Source organism: Suillus fuscotomentosus, assembly GCF_016647785.1.
Source record: "Suillus fuscotomentosus strain FC203 chromosome Unknown F5891scaffold_90, whole genome shotgun sequence".
Classification (NCBI taxonomy): Eukaryota; Fungi; Basidiomycota; class Agaricomycetes; order Boletales; family Suillaceae; genus Suillus; species Suillus fuscotomentosus.
In genome coordinates, this window is record NW_024539602.1 from 1 (window position 1) to 19,084 (window position 19,084).

General features: G+C 47.2%; 4 protein-coding genes across 4 annotated transcripts; 3 read left to right on the top strand and 1 right to left on the bottom strand.

Annotated features, from left to right (window-relative positions):
• Positions 1-5,669: 5,669 nt before the first annotated feature.
• Positions 5,670-7,167, top strand: F5891DRAFT_1195917 (uncharacterized protein; the record flags this gene model as incomplete). The annotated part of the gene is made up of 4 exons (XM_041368212.1): positions 5,670-6,148; positions 6,204-6,304; positions 6,368-6,559; positions 6,617-7,167. The coding sequence occupies 4 exons, from the start codon at positions 5,670-5,672 to the stop codon at positions 7,165-7,167; spliced, it is 1,323 nt and encodes a 440-aa protein (XP_041219360.1).
• Positions 7,168-7,829: 662 nt separating this feature from the next.
• Positions 7,830-9,925, bottom strand: F5891DRAFT_1195918 (uncharacterized protein; the record flags this gene model as incomplete). Its single annotated transcript, XM_041368213.1, has 6 exons — positions 7,830-8,035; positions 8,563-8,802; positions 8,868-9,281; positions 9,336-9,641; positions 9,691-9,753; positions 9,802-9,925. 6 exons carry the CDS (start codon positions 9,923-9,925, stop codon positions 7,830-7,832), a joined length of 1,353 nt encoding a protein of 450 aa, XP_041219361.1.
• Positions 9,926-10,256: 331 nt separating this feature from the next.
• On the top strand, positions 10,257-13,869 carry F5891DRAFT_985513 (uncharacterized protein; the record flags this gene model as incomplete). The annotated part of the gene is made up of 10 exons (XM_041377606.1): positions 10,257-10,409; positions 10,455-10,545; positions 10,567-11,132; positions 11,180-11,212; positions 11,264-11,443; positions 11,502-11,573; positions 11,625-11,859; positions 11,914-12,810; positions 13,798-13,810; positions 13,842-13,869. 10 exons carry the CDS (start codon positions 10,257-10,259, stop codon positions 13,867-13,869), a joined length of 2,268 nt encoding a protein of 755 aa, XP_041219362.1.
• A 3,764-nt stretch (positions 13,870-17,633) lies between these two features.
• On the top strand, positions 17,634-18,809 carry F5891DRAFT_962464 (uncharacterized protein; the record flags this gene model as incomplete). The annotated part of the gene is made up of 3 exons (XM_041375900.1): positions 17,634-18,129; positions 18,182-18,465; positions 18,516-18,809. 3 exons carry the CDS (start codon positions 17,634-17,636, stop codon positions 18,807-18,809), a joined length of 1,074 nt encoding a protein of 357 aa, XP_041219363.1.
• Positions 18,810-19,084: the final 275 nt, after the last annotated feature.

Here is a 19,084-nt window from a genome sequence, read left to right on the forward strand (position 1 = left end):
ATCTCCAATGGTCTGGATACCCTGACACCCAACACAGTTGCCGAGCTCCAGGTCTCCGAGCCCCGACCTCCGAAATTCAGGACTCGGGACCTGGGCGTCCGGAACTCGGTATTCAGAACAGTGTCGAGTCCGGAGTCCACAATGTTGGGGTTCAGGGTTTTGTTAAATGTGTATGGCAATAACAAATGTTAATTCGAGCGTATTTATACATCTTCCCCCAGTCTCAAATATCACGTGCTGAGGTCCGGGTGTCGGGACTAAGTACCCCGGCACTCAGGACTCCCATATGTCAAGTCCCGAGTTCCAATTATCGAATACCGAGGCTTGCATCCAAATTATTTAGTCCCACATATCACTTGGGAAATGCTCAAAATTGAGTATTGAGGTCCGGATCACAATTGGTACATGGTATTCATTTGTTGGAATGTATATAGGTCACAATGCTTGCTCTTTGTTTGATCTTTCACACACTGTATGGACCATCCACACTAGCCCATCCACATGATGGAACACCAGCATAAATATGAACAGCATCCCTCATATACCATGCCCAAGCAATCCAATCCCCTTCCACATCATACACTCCATGTCTCACAATCTTTCTGGAAAACGCAATCATACAGCCGGAATTGTACTTGAACTCCAGCTGAAGGTTTGGCATTGTCATCTGAGCATTAGAATAGTCCCCCACAGTGGTGAGAATGTCGAAGCATTCAGCAATGGACATGTGGTCTCGATGATGGGGGGTTTCCCGATTGGAAATGATGGAGAGGGTGTTAAACACGGATGCCCAGTACTGCAGGGCCTCCGGCATCTGTGGCAGATCCTTGCTTACTGCTATATTTCCAAGGTTTGACAAGGTTCTCAACCCTGCCCAGTACTGCTCAGGATGCATGACTCTGAGTGCCGCGGACGCGATGGCTGCTGGCCTTGCAATGGCTTTGAGGATATTCTCGCAGGAAGGTCCCTTCAATGATGCAGATACCTCCGGATCGGACACATTCTTTTGGATTGGTAAGTATGACTGCTGGAATCACCATCTCATCAGATCCTACCTCGTGTCCTTGTTGAAACCATGCCGGAGATAGATTGATGCATCCGGGAGTTGCTCCAACATCTTCCGAGCCCCGGTTGAACAACCTTTGATTAGTTCACCAATTGCCATCAGCCCTTACACTTTTTTCAAGGCTTGGAGAGAGCAAATAGGTGGCCTCCCTGATTTCCTTCTGTAGGTTCCATTAATATTCGATATCCATCGAGTAACAATGTATATTACACACCTGGGTGGTGTCTGTCAGGGCATCTGGGAGATACCATGCAATGATGGCACCGGATGCATCAAGAATTATTGCAGGTTCATCGACCAACCTTTTGCCTTCATGGCCAGGAGGACACCTCTCAAGCAACCTCACCTCTTTATGTTCATTATGCCTGGTGTCCTTCGGGGAGATCAATTTGCTATATCTTGCAATTGTTACAAGTAACATCGGCTACATGGCCCCCCTATCATTTTTCCCCTTCGTCCTCGCCCTCGTATGCCTCCGGCTCGCACTTCTCTACCGACTATCCGTTGACCGGATCCTCGGGACCGTTCCCGTCCCTCGCCTCCCCCTCCCAATCGCACCAACGTGCGCACGTGCCTTCGGGCTATGACTCGTTCTGACTCGTGCCACCAATGTGGCTTTCCTTATCTTGTCTTATCTTTCCTTTGACTCGTGCATGCTGCACGTTGTATCATTTACCGTTGGCTCGTTCCAACGTTTCTCGGTCTCATTCCGCATTCGACCTTACATCACTAATCAGGCTCTGCCACCATCGTACCTATACCCTTTCCGTTTCCCCTTTGCCCTTACCTACAGTACGGTAGCCTTGCCCTTAACCCTTTCCACTTAGTATAAGTAGTCGGTCACTCTGTACTAGATTCCCTAACTTGAATCTACTCAATCTTCCCTCGAACATACTTCCCTCTGAAGCCCCCTCAGCTTCAGTCTCTAGTATCTTTTCTTAGGTGCTCATCGCGCCTAAGTCTACCTCGATCGACCACCTCATCGTTCGGACAAGACTGTCCTTACTTTGAGAACGTCAGTGACTTTGAAGACATCTGTCTTAGAAGTCACGTGACACGCGCGTCTCTGATATCTGCCGACTCGACGTCGCCAGTCTCAGTCGCTACACCGGACCCTTCCGGTTACGTCACGAATGTTAGCGGACGACGCCCCTCTTAGGGCTCCGCATAACAGATCTATTTGAGTGCGTAACAGCAATATCCATCTGCATCTGAACTGTCATGCAGGAATTTGAATGATAAATAGAATTTTCCGAATCTGCAGGAAGACCCACTGGGATTTTTAGATGCCTTTATGAGTACATCAGCCAAGCGATCGCACGCCATCACCAGATCAGTGTCTAGGTTGGGGGAAGGTATGACTGGGCCTCCTCCAGTCTTCTCTGCCTTGAATTTCTGCTCAGTATATTCCCCTGCTTCATAAGTCACAGTCAGGGCTCAAGTGCGCCAGATGTTTATGCTATCAGGAGGGGAAGGGGAAGAACCGTTCATGCTGGATGTTAATCTTAGGAAATCAGACGCTGAATGCTGGATGTCCAGACTTTGGTGTTATAGGGGGTGGAGATAGAGAGGATCAGATAAGGGAGCGATGGATAATTTTGGCCGCTGTCAAAGATGTATTATTATCCATTGCTCAATGAAATACTACCTGATTGGAAGTGTGCTGGTCATCAGATATTCATTTGTCGACTCCCGGGTCCCGGTACTCGGAAGTCGGTACGGTTGACCTATATTTAGGTGGTCGGAATTTGGCGTCTCATAGGGCAACACAAGCTTCGTACTGCCATATCAGGAGATCACCTGCTGCTCCGGGAACTCGGTAACTGTGATTTATTACCTCCTCTGAGTAAGGTTGACTCGCTGGTCATCAGATATTCATTTGTCGACTCCCGGGTCCCGGAACTCGGAGGTCGGTACAGTTGACCCATATTTGGGTGGTCAGAATTTGGAGTCTCATAGGGCAACACAAGCTTCGCACAGCCATGTCAGGAGATCACCTGCTGCTCCGGGAACTCGGTAACTTTGATTTATTACCTCTGAGTACGGTTGACTCACATTTTGGTGGTCAGAACTTGGCTTCTCGTAGGGCAACACAAGCTTCGCACCGCGGATTCCACATTCTGCAAGACAACCTAAGCACCATCAGAGGCCATGTCAAGAGAGCACCTGCTGCTCTCTTCAGAAACATCTCAACTTCGGTTGGCCATTTAACACGGAAAGTATTAACTAAATTATGTGTTGAGTTCCAGGTCCCGGAACTCGGAACTCGGAACTTGGTACAGTTGACTCCAATTCTGGTGGTCGGAACTTGGCTTCTCGTAGGGCAACACAAGCTTCGCACCCTGGATTCCACATTCTGCAAGACGACCTGTGCACCATCAAAAAGTATTAACCAACTTATGTGGTGAGTTCCGGGTCCCGGAACTCGGAACTCGGTACAGTTGACTCAAATTCTGGTGGCCGGAACTTGGCGTCTCGTTGGGCAACACAAGCTTCGCACTGCCATGTCAGGAGATCACCTGATGCTCCGGGAACTTGGTAACTTTGATTTATTACCTCCTCTGATTTGGTTGATGTACAACTACCTCAGCTCCATCATGTCTACAATTATGATACACATGGGCCCACCCATCTATATTGTATACCACCCTCGGCCCACCGGTCTAATACAACATCCCATACAACACCCTCGGCCCACCGGTCTAATTAATATGCGTCTGGGCCCACCCGTATAATACAATATTTTATAATACCCTCGGCCCACCCGTCTAATTTAATATGTGTCTGGGCCCACCCGTGAATGTGATAACAAGTACCTACCCATCTATCTCATACACATCTACCTTAATACACCCATCTGCATAATATCCAGCTACCTCGGCCCACCCGTCTACCTAATATTCATTTACATCAGCCCACTCATCTACTCTATATATTCCCTGCATGGGCCCACCCGCCTCCATTGGGAATAATTTGCCTCCCGGCCCATCCATCATAGTCGAGAATATTTTTATCATGGGCCCATGGTCCGCTGGCCCGTATCATACGGGATATTATGCACGTCCGTTCCCTCGTATTATACGGAGATAGGTCACTGTAGTATGTGTCTCTCAGTGGTTGTCCTTTGGGTCAAGTCGTTGTCTCGTATCCTGGTCTTGCTGTAGGGCACCCATTTGTTTTAAGTGTTTTCACCTATAGTCAAGATTCCTCTTCTACACCGGGTGATCAGAAATCTTGGAACATCATCTCTATTTAGGATATATTAAGGTCAGAGCAACCGAGTTTGCCATAAGTTTCGTCATTTCCAGGTTAGTTAATCAAACACATTGTAATCCTGCCATCATCCCAATTCCCATGGATTTCTTCCGGTATAAATGTGTCTCCCTATGCTGTATGGCATTTTTGAGAGTATTACTGTATGCTGCCTGTATACTATATGATAAACTTGGTCTAAGTTTGTGTGTTTTGCAGTCCTAAATTCTATGAACCGGAAACACAGGGCATGTTAAGCCTGAGAGTATCATGTTGGCAGATAATCTCTTGTTCGGTTCTACTTTCGGATACATGGTGGCGATTGGCTATGTAAGATTATACTGTATCCTTTCTTCTACCAAGACCTCAACTGCTTTGCAATGGCCCGATCTAACTCATCAGTACACAGCCCCCAAAAGACCAAGCAGGAATTGACTGAGGAAGCGCTGCTGGTCTTACAATCTCACCTAGAAGAATGGAAGGAAGCAACCGGTAAGGATAGGAAAACGATTATGAGGGCGGTCATAAAAGAGGCCAAGATGCAAGCCCCTAAGATGGATGCCCAGCTGTTGAAGAAAAGGAAATCTGTAAGCAGCCAATCTTCTAATTTCATAAATGCTCATGATGGATGAAGATGTACCGGTGTAGAAACAACAATACTACTAGGAACAAATGATGCTCCTGGCAGTATCTATAAATGTTGATAGGTCGCGCGTTGCCTAGTCTGCGTTGCTTGAGGAGACAAGTGCGTTCGACCCTAAAGGGGAGGTGAGTACAGCAAAGATCTAGAGGTATGCGCGGCAACGCGAAGCGTGAGAAAGCGCAAGTGCGCGCAAGGTACGAAGGCGCAGGAATGCGCGCGCGCGTAAGCGGAAATAAAAGAGACTAAGCTTAAGTGATGATATAAAGCAATATAAGAAAAGATAGATGCAAAGTGTAGACCAATAGACTTCTACTATGTACTGCTAAGTAAATAGTGGGTGATAACTAGTAAGTTCAAGGGAAAAGTAAGGTAAAGTGTAGTATGTACTGCTGGCGCTTATATAGCGCGCCTAAGCGCGGTCATGCGGAGCCGAAGCGCTACCGAGTAGGTATGTAAGGATATATATGAGTGAGAAACTATGATAAAAATAAAGGTGGAACTATGCTAATAAAGGAAATGGAAATATACGTACTAGGAAGCTTGGTGGACAGTGGATGGATGCATCTGAATGGCTGGCGCTATAGGGCGCGCAAGCGCAGGAACGCGCGCGCGCGTATACATCGCGAAGCGCGGGAATGGTGCGCGCATGGCGCGCGTTGCGTGGGAAAGCTGCGCGTCATATAGAGATAGCTGTGGGTAGCGCACAGAATGACGCTGCAAGTTTGTGCTGTATACTTCCTAGTGAAACCTGCCATATCACACCATGAGACACACGAGTCTCTACACCGGGACTGGTTATATAACCGGAGAGCGGAAAAGACACTCAAAAAACAAAGCAAGTTCAGTAAGAAATGGACTACCCAGTTGGTGATAGAACACCAGTACAAGAAGGAGATCCTTGAAAAGACCAGAGCAAGGCCAGGAGGGAAGGAAATGATTAAACACTACCAGGGTGCGGTCAATGCAATTATGGCCAGTTTATCTGAAGAGCAGCTGGATGAAGCAAATACGACTGCTATAGAATGGTCTAGCAGTGCTCCTCCTACAGATGTCCAGGCTGAGTTCGCTCAGAAGAAAGCTCCTGGTATGATGAAGGATCTTGCAACTCAGTTATGGAGGCAGGCTGGTATGAGGATATTCATATTGTCTGCATGGAAAACTGAGGAAGGCGAGGTGAGGATCAATGGGTGAGTGACATTTTAATTCTCTCAACCGGTAAAGATGGCCTGATCCGGTCATAAGAATTGACTTCAATGAAAAGTTAGAGGGCAATAGTTTCACAGATACAAAGGACTGGAAGTCCATGTTACCAGAGTGGAATGCCTATGTCAGAGAAGAGTTTGGTGAGCTTCTTTTTTGTGCAATGTTGATGCATCCGGTCAAGTACTTACACCATGTGATGCCAGCAATTGACCGGAATAATGATGACGATGGCAATGAGGATGCTGATGGAAAGGAGAGCAGAAATCCAAGGAGAAAGAAGGAGGAGTTTACTTTAGAGGTCGATGCCTATGGGCTTCCGGTCATATCGGATATTGAGCCCCTCAACTTAGAAAACAAAAAGTCTCTTATCCGGACATTCCTCACAAAACACTACAGTAAGTTTCACAAATGAAATATCTGGAGGGTTGATAGAGGAATTACTTATTTTGCAGGGTTTTGCAGTCAAAAGCCAAAGGTGTCTGTTCCTTGGTCTGCAGTGACGGAGGCTCAAGAGAATTTCATCAAGCCCAAGTTTTTTTTTTTACCTGCCGGTGAAAAGATCAAGGACCCGTCCAAGCTTCAGCTGCATAACGCTGACTGGCTCTTGCAGTTCTGGCATCAGAGACAAAAGGACAAGGTTCGGCCAACATTTGAATTCAAAGGCTGGCAAGACCATGAGAAGGAGATGAGGGAGCCGGTGGAGAAGATCTCAGAGAGCGACTCTAGCACAACATGCAGTCCAGTAACAGCAAAGACCAGAGTTCCGGTTCAAAAACCAACCGGTAGGTTGACCGGAAAGTCATCTGGCAAGTCAACCAGCAGGGTGGAACTGGAGTCAAGTAGTGAGGGCGAGGATGGTGAAGGCGAAGGTGAAAATGATGAAGCTCAATTACCGCCTTCCAAGCTGAAATTGACCGGAAAGCCAGGCAAAGCTGTCCAATCTATTCTGGTTAAAAAACCACCTGCAAAGTCAACCGGAAAATCATCCGGTAAGCCGGTGTAGAAACAACAATACAGAGAGGAACAAATGATGCTCCAGACTGTATCTATAAATGTTGAAGGTCGTGCGTTTGCCTAGTCTGCTATGCTTGAGATGACAAGTGTGTTCGACCCTAAAGGGGAAGTGAGTGCAGCAAGGATCTAGAGGTGTGCACCAAAGCGAAGCGCGAGAAAGCGCAGGTGCACGCGTGTATTGCGCGAAGCGCGGGAAAGCGCGCGTGCGTATGCGGAAATAAGAGAGACTAAACTTAAGTGATGATATGATACAAGGTAAGAGAAGAGTGATGTGAAGTGTAAACAAATAGATTTCTACTATATTCTGCTAAGTAGTAAGTGAGTAGTAAGTAGTCAGTTGAAGGAAAAGTAAGTGGTAAAAATGTAAAGTTTCAAAGTCCGTAATAGTATGTACTGCTGGCGCTTATATAGCGCGCCTAAGCGCGGTCATGCGGAGCCGAAGCGCTACCGAGTAGGTATGTAAAGATATATATGAGTGAGAGTCCATGATAAAAATAAAGACAGAACAATATGCAAATGAGAGAAATGGAAATATACACACTAGAGGGCTTGGTGGACAGTGGATGGATGCTTCTGGATGGCTGGCGCTATAGGGTGCTCAAGCGCAGGAATGGTGCGCGCATGGTGCGCGTTGCGCAGGAAAGCTGCGCCTCATATAGGGATAGCTGTGGGTAGCACACAGAGTGATACTACAAGTTCATGCTGTGAACTTCCTAGTGAAAGGTGCCATATCGCACCATGAGAGGCATGAGTCTCTACACCAGTCGGAAGGGTGGAACCAGAGTCAAGTGGTGAGGAAGAGAATGGGGATGAAGAAGGCGATGCTGAAGTCCAATCACCGCCCCCGGAGCACCAATCTATTGGAAAGTGAAGCAGAGCTGTCAGATTTCATCTGGAGGAAGACTCCGGCCCATTGGTCAAGAAATCTAAATCAAATGTCATTGGGCGCAACATACCACTGGAGGACGATGCTGGCACTCCTTCAGCAGAATCATCCAGCAATCATTCTACAGCCCCACTGCCTCCCAAAACTGCATCAAGAAGTAGCTTTGTTGGTCCTGCATCAGCCAGTCGAATGAAGAAGTCCGGTCAGAAGCAGAAGTCCAGTCAGAAGATACCTGCACCTAAACCAACGGCTCCTGCCACCACATGGGGCACTGGTAAGAAAACTCAAACAGATGGAGCTCACATTGATAAGCCGGAGCCAAAGCGCTCCACTAGAGCTGCAAAGGTGTCTTATAACGTGAATTACATGCAAAGAGCGTAATAATCACATTTCATTGAATGTACTATACAAGGGGTGGAAAGTATCAATGGTATATATATAGATGTCATGTCGACAGTCGGTATATTGATATAAGTTGAAATGCCAATAATAACTCACTAGTGGACTGAAGAACTTCCTCGCTGACAAGTGCTTCTTCCGGCGACATTGTACCATGAGCCCTTTCCATCTCCAACCAGTGCATTGCCAAGCGCAAGTCACCTACAGCACGCTGAATCACAAATCCGATAGGTTCCGGTTCACTAGCCATCTCCAAAGGGGTCTCTTCCGGTTGAATATTCAAATGATGGGCAAGATCATGTGCTGGATCTGTCCCAAAACCCATGTCCAAAGGTGTCTCTTCCGATCAAAGACCCACTGAATGTACATGTAACAGTGTAACCTAATAAAATGATAAAACTCACTTGACTGATCTGGAATATCAACCAGATCAACGCCGGAAGGCCTCTGGTCCAGATAATCATGTTGAACCACAGGCGAATTAAAACCCATGTCAGATGACATCTGGTCCGGATCACGATGTTGAACCGGAGGTGAATAAAAGCCCATGTCTAATGACATCTGGTCTGGATCATGATATTGAGCCTGAGGTGAATGAAAGCCCATGTCTAAAGACCTCTGGTCCGGATCATGATGTTGAACCGGTGAACGAAAGCTCATGCCCAAATCTGGATGACCATGTTGAACCGGAGGTGAATTGAAACCCTGTTGAACCGGAGGTGAATGAAAGCCCATGTCCAAATCCGGATGACTGTGTTGAACTGCAGGTGAATTGAAACCCATGTCCAAAGGGCTGTCTTTCACTGAAACATCATTGACTTGATGATAATCATGAGTAATCCCATTCCTTGCATATTGAATCAACCAAATACCTGAGCCACCGGCCAGTTGATTGTGTGCCAGGAAGTTCAGAGAGCCAGTCGCTGGCTCCGCGAAATCATCGGTATTGAATGCATGGCCAGGTGGAAATCCCATGTCCAACTCGGATATAGGTGTGGCAATTGAAGACCAGTTAGTATTGGACAGAGGGAACCCCATATCCAATGAGTCTGACACCGGTTGGCTTGGGAACCGGTCGAAACCCATGTCGAATGACCGGCTGTTCTCGATCCTGCATTCTGGCATCATCAAAGTCTTGCCATCCTTCCACCGGTCATAAGCAGATGCAACATCTAAGTCTAGAAGGCATCAATAATTAGGTGTATAGGTCAGTATGAGAGGACTTACAGTCGCCAATGTTTGAGCAATTCATTCCAAGGCTGTCGTGTCCCAGTTCCAATATGAAAAATACTGCCGGATCATGTGAGGTACCTTCCGGAAAGGCAATTGATTTATTACCTTTGGCCTCGCTAGATAAGTGTAAATGATCCTCAATAATCTCTGAGGACGAAATTCTTTTCCTCCTTCTGCTGAATGACTTGTCTAAATCAGTATATTTTGTGCGATATCCGGAATGTGTCATGGGTTGTTCCAAAGCCTGTCAGTGGATGCTCTACTCACGCCAATTTGATAGCGATGATGTGGCAACAATGGCATTCGCACAAGGACACATGGCAACTTCGGAGAAGAGAACCGGTACATTAATTGTTCCTTCGGAAATATCCGAAATCACCTGAACATCCAGCAATTTTCAATTTCCTCATTCCCTTCCGGATCAAGAGAACCGGTACATTCATTGTTCTTTCGGCAATATCTGAAATTACCTGAACATCTGGCAATTTTCAATTTCCTTGTTCCCTTCCGGATCTCTTTTGCAAGCCAACCTGCTACCGTCATTTTGTCTTACTGCTGATATGTCTTCCAACATTAGTACTGCTGCTGCCACCACTGCCAACCAGGCACTCATTGCCCTTCTTGCCAGGTTGAATCAGATGGTTGAAGAGGTTCTCCGGTCCCGGTCAGAAGATGAGAGGATGAGGTTGAGCAGAGCCATTGCATCTCAAATGGTATGTTTGTCATTTTTTTTGTATTGTATCCATTAATATCATTAGAATGATGCCATTCACTCCTACCGGACGATGGCTACCTACATCCCCCTTTGCCTGCTCTCTATGGCAGCTGAGATTCATAGAGCTCAGAGGGGTACCACATGATTGGTTCAAGTACCGGATTGGACTCGTGTTGGCAACAATGAGGACATTTGCCGAGGTCATCTGTTATACCCCAAGACATTGGGTCCTGCTCCCACTGCACCAACCACTACCACTGCACCAACACTGCTATCTGGCCCTCCACCGGCACCAGCACCGGCACTTGCACCTGTAGCCAAACCTGCACCGGCACCTGCTCCTGTACCGGCACCTGCTCCTCCACCGGCACCTGCTCCACCAGCATTTGCTCCACCGGCTCCGGAACTACTGGCTCCCAACACAATGCGCATTCCTGGCAATACATCTGGTGCCATTGCAGGCCCATCAAGACCACGCAAACGACAATTCAGTGCGAGTCCCCCACGTCAGGTCAAGAGGGCCCAGAAGGCTATCCCCAAGTCGAAGCCACTGTTAACAGACACGGACACTGATGGTGATACAGTTCGCATTGGCAAAGATAAGCCCAAGGCGAAGGGAAAAGGAAAGGGAAAGGTGAAGGCGAAGGCAAGGGCAATGTCACCGGATCGCGATAACCAGCAAATGATGATGGAAGATGGCGATCATGATCCGGAAGTCATTGTGAGTTTCCGTTTCATACTTTAAATGCAACTGACAATAGCGGTCAGCTCCATAATCCAAAACAAACCATGATCAAAAAGGTACATTCATTTTTTCAATATCAACACCGGCAATGTCATTGATTCATACAGAATTTACCAACCATTGTCATTACCACTTGGCCAATGCTGCCCCTTCCAAACCAGAAGAAGAAGGCCGCTGACTCGGAGGAATACGAACCGGAGGAGGAGGCGGAGGAGGAGGAGGCGGATGAAGACGATGCAATTGAGCCTTCTGGGACACGGGTCAAACCGGGCGAGGGACGATTACCAGTAAGTTTTCATATTATTGCACCTATCATGAGTATGGCTAATATAATCATGATAATAGTCCAAGTCTGGTACAGATCGTACCAGAACAGCCAAGGACAAGGCAAAGACCAGGGGCAAGCGTCCACAGCTGGTAAGACATCCAGTAACTCTCCACCGGTCGTGCTATACTAATTCTTCATAGAAACCCATTGGTACGCCTATCCTACCATGCAGGAGATGCACAATTATGAAGGCCAAATGTGAAAGCTGGTTGACCAAAAGGGGCGAGGTCGCCCATACTTGCATTCTTTGCAGCAAGTGGAGGATGAAATGCATCTGGCTGGATGATCCAGTCCTACTGGCCACAGCCATAGTCACTAGCTCCAAGACGACTGGAAAAACCAAGACCATTGGGCAGTCAAAAAACAAAGGCAAAGGTAAAGGCAAGTATCTTATTTTCCATAGTATATCTACTAATTGTATTCTTCTAGTCGTCCAAACTCAGTGTCCCAGTCCTATTCTGGAGGAACTGGATGTCGATGTTGATATGACCGATGCCCCTGCACTCACTGGCACCGAACATCCTGGCACTGCTACTGATGCAGGCCCTGAGGTATCTGTTGATGATTTTTCGACGGATCAATGGATCAAAGCCATGGATGAAACTACCCTGCCCCCAGCATCATTTATAGGGACACCGGATGACATCCGGTACTCTCCAGTCTATCCTCATACTCAAAGACCCGCCTCTCCTGTCGACATTTCTGTACCTCATCAGACTCCCCAGCCCCATTCTTCGACCAATGTCGAGATGGATGCCCTCCTGGCACAAATTCAGATCGACATGGATCAGCTCCAGACACGTGACGACATTATTCATGATGAGCTGTCCCATTGTATTGATCGGCTGCAAGCCAGCTTTACAAATGAATTAGCCTCCCAGAAGGAAGTGGTAGATCAGTTGACTTTTCAGGTCAACAGTATCGCCCGGTACCTGAGCAACAGCCACAGGGCCACCACAGCAGCCAGTTCAACTCCACCAGCATTCAATCCGCCACCTATTGTCATCCCCAATACCCCCACATTCCCTGACTTTGGCTCAATCAGCGCCTTGGGTCATTCCATCACCAACAATGTCTTCACTCTGGATGTGTTTTCGACCAACACACGTCCTGTCGGAGATGGCTCACCAGTCGCAAGGCATGAGCAGGTACCTACACCCTCCACCTCTACCATCAACCCTGTCCCCACCATGGGGGAATCCGGTCCACACAGTCATCCGGTTAGTGCACTTCCGGTACCGGCCCCTACTGTCCCAATGGCATCTATGCCCTCCACTAGTACCCTTCACACCATGCTCACTGGGCCACCACATCTGCCGGCAGATGGTCAGTCCCTTTCGGCTCCTTTACCAAACCGGGCATTTGCACCTCAATCACGGTGTAGAAACAACAATACAATGAGGAACAAAAGAAGCTCCTGACTGTATCTGTAAAAGTTGTAAGGTCGCGCGCTGCCTAGTCTGCGTTACTTGAGAAGCAAGTGCGTTCAACCCTATAGGGGAAGTGAGTGCAGCAAGGATCTAGAAGTGTGCGCTTAAGCGAAGCGCGAGAAAGCGCAGGTGCGCGCAAGGTACAAAGGCGCGGGAACGCGCGCGCGTATTAGCGCGAAGCGCGGGAAAGCGCGCGCGTGTATGCGGAAATGAGAAACTAAGCTTAAGTAGTGATATAAAGCAAGATAAGAGATATAAGAGTGCAAAATGTAAAGGAATAGCTTTCTACTATATTCTGCTAAGTAGTAAGTGGGTAGTAACTAGTAAGTGAAAAGTAGGAAAAGTAGGTCCCGTGTAGTATGTACTGCTGGCGCTTATATAGCGCGCCTAAGCGCGCTCATGCGGAGCCGAAGCGCTACCGAGTAGGTATGTAAAAATATATATGAGTGAGAAACTATGATAAAAATAAAGGTGGAACTATGCTAATAAAGGAAATGGAAATATACGCACTAGGGAGCTTGGTGGACAGTGGATGGATGCATCTGGATGGCTGGCGCTATAGGGCGCGCAAGCGCGGGAACGCGCGCGCGCGTATACATCGTGAAGCGCGGGAATGGTGCGCGCATGGCGCGCGTTGCGTGGGAAAGCTGCGCCTCATATAGAGATAGCTGCGGGTAGCGCACAGAGTAATGCTATGAGTTCGTGCTGTATACTCCTTGGTGAAAACTACCATATCACGCCATGAGAGGCATGATTCTCTACAACGGCAACAAGGTTGGTTGGTGAGTGCTAGGCATGACAAGAACCCTTCTGGTAATAGGGCCAAGTAATGCCAGTACATGTAGTTTGTTTTGTTGATAAGGACAATCTAATGCCATGGTAGAATGTACTAGATGGTGTATTAGATTGACCGGTTCATGTATGTAGTATACCGGCCGATGGGCTTGTGAAATGATGCATCAACCAGATAATGTAGCTACCAGATCATGGGCCAGTGATTAAAAATGCACCTGCCAGATGATAATATGACCGGATCTCCGGTGTATATCATTCGTCCGGCTCGGTCGTTTCCATTTTACACCGGATTCACTATTCGATAAGATTCCTGTAAGTCTGCTATATACCCCCGGCCCATCCGTTTACCTTGGGTACACATCCGGCTGGCCCACTCGTCTCCATCGTACACAAAATTTGGTATTAATAATGTCATGTATACTAGTAAATTCCTATATAACTATCTATACTGTATGCTCTCGGCCCATTCGTATGTGTCGGGTACACAGATTCACTCAGCCCACTCATATGGTCAGCCCATCTGTTTACCTTGGGTACACACATCTGGCTGGCCCACTCGTCTCCAATGTAAACGGGAATTAGCATTTATAATGTCCTACATATATACTAATACATTCCTATACCACTGTCTATATAATGTACCCTCAGCCCATCCGTGTGTCTTGGGTACACACATTCACCTGGCCCACTCATATATCATGGTACAATTATGTCCATGGGCCCACATGGGATGGCCCATTTCCAACAGTACATTGTCACACTCAGCTGTCTGTCTGAGACAGAGTGAATTCACTGAAGGGGCTCATCTCCTGCCTTGCATTATCATATTTCAAAATATGCACAAAGCTCTTATGATATCACTGCATGGCTCAGTGAACTCACAGGAGATCCGGCAGTGAAGGTAAGTCTAGATGATCATTGTATGAATAGTTCTATTAACCTGGTGCTCAGGACTTCATACCACGTCTCAAGGACCATCTGCTGGGCCAAATTCGTGGCATTAATTATGCAGGGGATGAACAGGACTTCTCTGATGATGACAGAAGCCAGCTTATTCTCGCCAACAACCAGCTTTTCGAACACAGTGTCCTGCGGATCAACTACACCACTTACGACCTTCGGAGAGCACAAGACTCAATTAACCCATGCACTCATGCTGACATTATGGTGTTGTCACATGAGGATGACGATGATCGACATCCATACTGGTATGCTCGGGTGATCAAGATTTTCCATGTCAACATTTGGTATTACAGTCCAGGCAGTATCAATGGACAGACACCAATGCGCATGGATGTAGTTTTTGTGCGCTGGTTCGGTCGTGACATTTCTTTCAAAGCTGGTTGGTCAGCAAAACGGCTCCACCACATTGGTTTTTTCAAATGTGACGAGCCAGATAGTTTTGGCTTTGTTGATCCAGACCAAGTGATCCATGCTGTTCACTTGATTCCAGGATTTGAACATGGGCGTACTGACACCAGACTCACCCCTTCATTTGTGCGTCCAGCTGAGGATCACAATCAAGATTTTTTGTATTTCTATGTTAATCAGTATGTATTTTCTATCTGATTGATATTGCTATACACTGATATAATGAATAGTTTTGTTGATCGTGATATGTTTATGCGCTTCCATGGGGGCGGTGTCGGTCACCAGGTCACACAAGAGTGGGATGGATTCTGCAAAATGATGGTGCTGTCGTATCGGTTGATGAAGATGAAGATGAGGAGTTTGGTTTAGGAGAGGTGAGTGATGATGACAATGAGGTTGATGATGATGACGGCAAGGAGGATGGTGAGGAGGATGGAATTGACGATGAAGACCAAATCAGGGCTGACGAGGGAGAGGAACTTGACGATGACATTCTCACACAAGAGGGATATGGAGCCTTGTAATATTGTTATACTATTATTGGGCCACCGGTGGCCTTACATTAGCTAGCGCCAGGTATATCAGGCACCAGTCAGGCTGCAGGCGGTATAAGGTGGTGTAGCATAGTACTAGATCATAGTGCATCATTTGAATTTCATTATGACAACTGAGTTATCATGTACTGGTCAGCCTGAACATTCTCCATCTATTGCATGATTCAGCCTGATCGTAAATATGAAAGTGATATTTGGTGATCTGTGCTTGCCGTACATGAGCTAGACAACCATGGGACCAGAATCCTAATGATCAGGTGGTGTCAGGTTTTTGGACTTTTGGTGATGGTCGCGGTCATCGTGGTCATCCGATATCGGGGTCACCCATATTTGGGGGGTGCTGCGACACTATACTTGAAGTTACTTGCTGGAAATAAACTCAAGTTGTATATATGATACATGGTCTTTCAGCGGTTATTTTGCACATCATATTGCAGACTCGCATCGTGATTATAATACATACTTTCATGGTAAATTTTTGTATGCATCTGAGAAACCAGAAAGCCGAAGCCTGAAATCTGGGGACTCGGGAGTTGAAACGCACTAGAAATTAGTCTTCGCAGGACAATAATAACCAAGTGAGTTTATACTAATAATGTCAAGTCCCTCAAGGCACTGATGCAGCCTATCAGTGGGTTGGATTGTGCTACAGAATGCTACAGAGCGCTCTGTAGCTGCATAATATACCGGTTAAGCTTAAAGTGTCGCGGCAAATACTGCAGCAGTCATACTACTACTAGTGGCACAGCATTTTCCTACATAGTGCCCGTTCTCTCATCACTACAATCACATGTCGCTAATGTACAGTCGACCTGCTCATGCACCCACCACAGGTTCGTGTCATATTAATGCACTAAACAGTACAACTGCAGCGCACCAGTTGGCAGTGATGCATTATTGGTGCAATTGTACCACCCTTTGCTTTCCATGCTGATGCATGTTGACCGTGTACGACCGTGCAATGTTTCCCTTCTTTTGATGGTTTCATGCATTACTGATGTGGTGAGCATGTAGGATGTGGATCCATGCTGGCCCACTGGGAGCCATTGTTAATTGTGTATGAGCTTCCCTTTTTTGAGAATGTTCAAATGTTGATGACTGATGTCACATTACTGTAATGCATTCCAGGCATCAGTAATGCATCAGTAATGCATCGCTATTGCTTTGCTCCCCACTGCAGTGTTAATGCATCACTGCAGCAAATTGTGCATCAAAATGACAAGGACACCTGTGGTTAAACTTCTGAAGCTCAAAGTACTGGCATGTATGGGGTCTTGCAGCTCGTCTTACTGAACTTTGACAGTTGGTTCACCAGGGCGACTAGGATAGCAAAACGATATTGCAGTTGCGCGCCGCAAAATGTGCCATGGTCCATGGGCTCCTGTTTGTGCATACCTACTTGCAACTGTAACCGTGACTCAACTCCTTACAAGTATAGGCACACTGTATCGATCCCAATGTCATCTACCTTAGCAGGCAGATCAAATCCCAGCACTCCGACTCAGCACTCGTTACTGATACCTGTCTAGCTCAGACTAACTGTGGTGTTATGAAAAGAGCACAAAAGGAAGGCATCAAGGACAGCCGACAGCGGTGACTAGCTGGCTATCTAGCAAGTCAAGGCCATTATGTACTACCACCTTGTGAATCGGAGGGATGAATGTTTAAGGTTTCCAGCAGCAGGTATTGAGGCATGAATGAGACCTTGGCTCGAAACCAAGCCTGTGCGACCCGAGACGTATAAAAGCCTCCTTTCTGCGACCCCAACTGCATAACTCAAGCTCTTTCAGTTGACCATTCAGGAAACATGTCTGGCGTAGACACCTTCTCTGTTCCATTGTCTGCAGGTAAGCCTGCCTTTCAAAACCAGTTCAAGTCCACTTATTGTTGGAAATATCAGAGGCTATCTCCTCCGCGTGGCTTGCTGCATTTGTTTCTGACATATCCGGCCCCAGTTTTACTCTCAAGTGCTCGTTTACGAATGACAGCTACTGGCGGGATGTCTTGGCATTCACTCCTGATTTTCGCACCTTGCACTCAGTTTCAAAAATTCTCAGTTCCCGTTGCCCTTGCGCGACCAAGTCAGTTCCGACTCTTGCCAGGTGTCCGTCATCGGCGCATTAGTCCTACAAAGACGTTCATCCAGGGAATCGTTCAATTCCATACAGTCATAGTGCAATGCTCTGGCGTCTTTACTCTGACTCAAACAGAGGACTCATCATGGAAGGCTTGGTCCTTTGTGACCATGATGGACCGGTTGTCTGGCGTGGTCGATCGTTTTGATGGACATATGCCTTTCTGTCGCCCTGCCGAGTGGAACACTGCAATGGAGTACACAGCGGTCATCATGGGTGCAGGTCAGTGCGGCTTATCCATGGCCGCCTGTTTGGAGAATCTCGGGATCTCCACACTTGTCTTAGAGAGGTCTGGCAGAATTGGCAATAGTTGGTGTTTTCGATACGATTCACTGGAGACAAATACTCCCAAGGTGTTCAGTATGTGCAGCTGAAGTACTACCAACCTCGTCCTATGCTAATGTGCCAGCAGATCATCTACCCTTCGTCGAATTCCCAGAGAGATCCGGAAACTACACCCCCTGCAGAGACGTTGCTGACTATCTTGAAGATTACCAAAGAACTCTTGGTCTTCATGTGTTGACCTCAGCGAGCATTTCTGCCGCTTCATATGATGCTTCGTCAAGTACCTGGACATTATCTGTATCTCTTCCAGGGCAAGCCTCTATTACTGTGATGGCCCGGTACATGATTGTCGCAATAGGCGTTGGCACGATGGGAGGTGCACTCCCGTTCATGCCTTCGATTCCAGGAAAAGTACGCAAGCAGGACTGAATTCTTTGTTGATGCTGACCTTCCACATGCAGAGCTCCTTCCTCGGTTCTGTCATCCATTCAAGCGAATACAAATCTTCCTCCTGCGTCGGCGCGCAGAACGTCGCTGTCATCGGCGCAGGATGTTCTGTGCACGATATTGCTCAGGACATGGCAACTCATGGGTCTCAGACAGCACTTGTCCAGCGTTCCTCGACCCTCGTTTTGAGTCGCCAGGTGATCGACAGCCTGCTTACCGGTAATCTCAGTGCACTTGCTGTAAAGATATCTATTGATTTGGCTTGTAGGATATATCAGGCAGGATGTTCCTCCGACAGAGATCGCTGACCACTTCTATGTTGCTCTCCCCTTGTCAGCTCAACAGAATCCCCAGTACAACACCAAGGAGATGTATGCCCATATGGATCAGTTCGTTGGCAACATTCAAAAGTAATTTCTTCGTCTCACCCTTTTTCCTTAGGGACCTCAGAGAGAACTTGTCACAGCATGGATATCTCCTTCCCAGCCCTGAGGACAACTTTGTTCACTGTCTCTATGTTCGACGAGGTAAGTTTGTTTTTTCTGTATCGTTCTATTTTTCTCACCATTATTCCAGGTGGCTA